The 4207-nt window shown below is 31.3% G+C and overlaps 1 protein-coding gene across 1 annotated transcript in view; it reads left to right on the top strand.

Annotated features, from left to right (window-relative positions):
* Positions 1 to 4207, top strand: part of LOC106458236 (ankyrin-3-like) — a 217974-nt gene that overhangs the window by 173880 nt on the left and 39887 nt on the right. Inside the window, 2 exon segments of the mRNA XM_013917714.2 lie at positions 3151 to 3226; positions 3731 to 3937. Coding sequence (XP_013773168.2) covers positions 3151 to 3226; positions 3731 to 3937 — 283 coding nt within the window.

The raw sequence follows: 4207 nt of genomic DNA, 5'->3' as shown, positions 1-4207 counted from the left end.
AGCCTCTGAACTTTTTGAAGACCGTATTGTTCTCAGACAAATCAAGATTTGCTCAAGTTTCGGACAGTGGAAGGATATGAGTCTGGAGAATGTCTCACCAAGAGTTTTGGCTCAACAGATTGCAGCTAACTGTGAAGCATGGTGGTTTCAGCGTGATGATTTGGGGAGCTGTTTGGGTTTGTGGGAGATCGAGCTTAGTGGAGTACGTTGGCAACATAAATTTTGCGAAATACGTCGAAATATTGGAGGAAGGACTCTTGCCACTTTATTCCTCGGGTTTCGTGGACAAGAACACAACGTTGTTCCATGAAGATGGAGCACCGTGTCACACTGCTAGAAACACCCAAAAGTGGCAGGAAGAAAATGGTATCCAGAAGTTGCCCTGGCCGAGCCAATCTCCTGACACGAACCCCATCGAAAACCTCTGGGTTATACTCGACCGGCAAGTCAAGAAACAACCAAAGAAATCAACTTCGAAGAGCGATCTACTCCAAGTTTTGAAGCAAGAGTGGGAAAAAATCCCACAATCTAAAATTGACGAGATGATTCTCACGATGCCCCAAATGACCAACGAACTCCACGAAGCGAAAGGAAGATCTGCTAGATATTAATTAAATTATAAATATATCAATTCATGTGAATATGAAAAGATGGTGTCTATTTACTTGTGACCATGCTGTGTATATGTATATTTATATGCAAACCTACACACTGATAGCTTGTTTGAGGTAATGAAAAACTAACTTCCCATAGACGTATATACTGTGTTGAAATGATCATTTTCTGTGTCTCTCCATTATTCTGTAAACAATAAATTGGTATCTAAAAATCAGAATTTAACCTCCAAACTAGGAAAATAGATAAAACAGATCACAATCTTGTATTTGCAACTTTTTTTTGTGCATTGTATTTTCTTAGAAGATTCAATTTTACTTTTCAATTGGTCAAATTTAATGAAGGCTTTTACCACTCATAATAGTTTTAGGAATGGGTGAATGAGTTCACAAAGAATGCATAATACAATACAGGGAAATTTCATTGCATAACTGATGCTTTATTTGAAAGTAGCGAACTAAAGTTTGTAAATATTTGTTACAACAATAATGTTTGGTTGGTAAAGACTCCAGAAACCAAGCAGTTTTAACCATTTGGTTGTTGGTTTCTAATTTTTTAGAAGGTAACATTGCTCTCATCAAAAATAAAACTAATGGATGATACAGCTAAAAGTTTCAGAAAAATAAGTTGTTTTTTCTAATATTTCTAATAAAAAATTCGTTATTTAATGTGGTTATATGCATTCAGACTCTGAATAGTTAACCTACAAGGTGATTTTTATATAAAGTGTAAAAAATATTATTTATTAACCTACAGTTTTCACATTTTATTTGCATAATGTCTAGAACCTCCTAAATGAATATCAAAAGTTTTTTAATGTAAATGTTTATACTGTATTTTTTCCTTTTTCTCTACTGTATCACTAACTCTACCTATTATCATCAAGGTACAGTGCAATGAAATGTATAAAATTAAGAAATGGAAATATGTACATACCTTTTCGCTCTTCCTAGAAGTCTTTTGAAACTATTTTTTTTAATATGCATAATTTCACATCTTTATCTTTTCTTTTATAGTTTATTTTTAATTTTTGTTTTCCAATTCTTTGTCTTTTATTATTTATGCCAATACGTCAACTGGTGCACGTGGGGCTTTATTATTATTATACAGTGACTCCAGTACAGAGACTAGCTTCACTAATGCTTTTCACACATGAATGATGCCATCTTGTTTATACACTTTCACAATCCAGGCCCCAACAAATTAAACTTATAAAAATTATTGAACCTATCAAGTATGATTTTTAAAACACAAATAATACATAATTAACTAAAATGTAAAAGTAAAACCTAAATACAATTTAACTGTCAGTATAACAATAGCATATTTAGGTAAAAAAAAACACCGTAAGTGCTATAGTCAATCAAGCAGACAACAGTACTAACAGCAGTTACATCTACTGCAATCCGAAAACTGTGCGGCAAGTTCAAAATGACCATTGGTGCAGCATAGTGTAAACCAAATTCTTTCTAACGGATTTGTACACTTGTTTCAACTAACTACATGTACATTGTAGATCTCAAGACAAAGTATAGAAGGTGGGTGTGGCACCTGTCAAGGGTTGCAAAATTTATTTCTCTTTTCCCAGTGAATACAGTTGTGAGACTTTGTATCTTACGTGTTAATAGGCCATCTAGACCTCCATTCGTGTACATGGCAAGCTTGTGTGTTTCCACACAGTGACTCCTAAAGTGGAGATTTTTCATAGTGCTCGGATCACATGACATGAAAAATGTAGCTTAAGTTGTTGTTCTTTGAAAAAAATGAATTAAAACTTAGATAACATAAAAATTCAAGTTATAACATACATTATAATGTTGATTTCATTTTCATATATTGATAGTAAAGGGATTTGATTGACTTTTGAATGTAACACAGTACCATATGCAGAAAGGAATTTAAGTTTAAAAGTGGCCCTGACAGCCTAAGGGTTAAAAGGGTGAAAGTGATCCCCACTCAATTGTCTGATGAGCTTCACCTGTTTGTTTAATTTTTAAAGCCAAAAATGAGGAAACATTTGAAGGAATAAGCTATATTTAATGTTAGTTTAAGAATTCATATAAATATCTGTTCTTGAAAAACTAGTACACTTCAAATCATTAAGAAATATATATTTGGGAAGAAAATTAAGTATTATTTCATGAAATAAATTGAGGGAAATGAGATCTGATGGAAGGGTTTTTCACCACATTAGGGCATTGATTATTTATGCTGGAATTTTAATAATTTATGTTAAATTCAATATTTTAAATAATTCAAAGTTATTATGTGGAGAGTGATATGAAATACCAAAAGTTATTTTTTCCTTAAAACTGAAAATGAACAGACTAAAATTAAACTGATTGCATATCTGTATATAAGGAAAACAACAACTTTATTATTTCTTGAGGGCTTCATTTGAATAGACCAGCTGTTTATTACTGCTAAGCACCTGAGACTTTTATTATTTTACTAAAATATACTGTTATTATCTTTCTTTATCATTGTTTTACAAAAAATACATTTAGTCTCATTATTATATTTTATTTGTTTAAGATTGAAAAGAAACCAGTACCAACAGAAACTGTAACAATGGAAAAAAAATATGGCTTTGTTGAAGAAACAGGACTAGGTAAGTGTAAATACATGAAACATTTCATGAATTAAGTAGATTAAAAATAAATTAGTTCATCAAAGAAAGATGATTCTGGATTTTATTTCAAATTAGTGTATCTCCTTAAAGACTTATTTATAACTTGTATATTAAAAACTTAATGATACAAGACTTTAACATTGATGGTCACTAAAAAGGCAGTTTTTGATTTGAGATTTTAAAATGTTTTCAAAAAATAGTACATTCTGTATTTTTATGGCAATCCAATCACTTATCAGACTGTTTATTCAGACAGCTTTTTACAACCTGATCTAAAGTAAAGAAAGATTTAAAATTTTTTGATATTATCATACAAAGACCAAAATCGGGTTGTTGCTTTAATTTCATTCAAACTTCATTTCTACATTGTGGGAATTATTATTCTCCAAGATGCATTATGAGATATTGTTTTTTGAATAGTATACTTTATGTAATGGCATTTTAAGGTAAAAATCAGTCAAGACTCAATTGTTACTTACTTAGCATACCCAGAGCTTATTCACCGTGCCGACCTTCGACTGTCTGATATTGCTCAGGGTTTAGGTGAAGACTGGGTTCAGCTGGCTGACCAACTTGGTATTCCTGAATCTGATGTAATTAGTATCAGGAAGGAATACCCTAATGATACATCTCAACAAGCTTTGATGATGCTTCGTTTGTGGATCCATCGATCAGATTTACAGGCAACAGGTTAAAAGTCCTTCTATTTACTCTACTTTGGCTATTCCTAATGTAAAATTATAACCCAAATGTAAGTTGTAACAAGAAAATGTGTTTGTTATAAAAAAAAAACTTGTTTTTACTCTCAGTTTGATGAATAACATCCATTTCAAAATGCCAGTGAGACAAAGTTTATAGCAATATAATTTTTAAATATTTTGAAAATAAAATTTCACATTAAATAGATTTTCAGAAAACATTCTCTAGGTTTTCTGTTGAAATTAAACGTTTTACTAACAA

Source organism: Limulus polyphemus, unplaced genomic scaffold (genome assembly GCF_000517525.1).
Source record: "Limulus polyphemus unplaced genomic scaffold, Limulus_polyphemus-2.1.2 Scaffold433, whole genome shotgun sequence".
In the NCBI taxonomy this organism is placed as follows: Eukaryota; Metazoa; Arthropoda; class Merostomata; order Xiphosura; family Limulidae; genus Limulus; species Limulus polyphemus.
The sequence above is the reverse complement of the archived record's forward strand: the minus strand, read 5'-3'. Positions and strand labels throughout refer to the sequence as shown.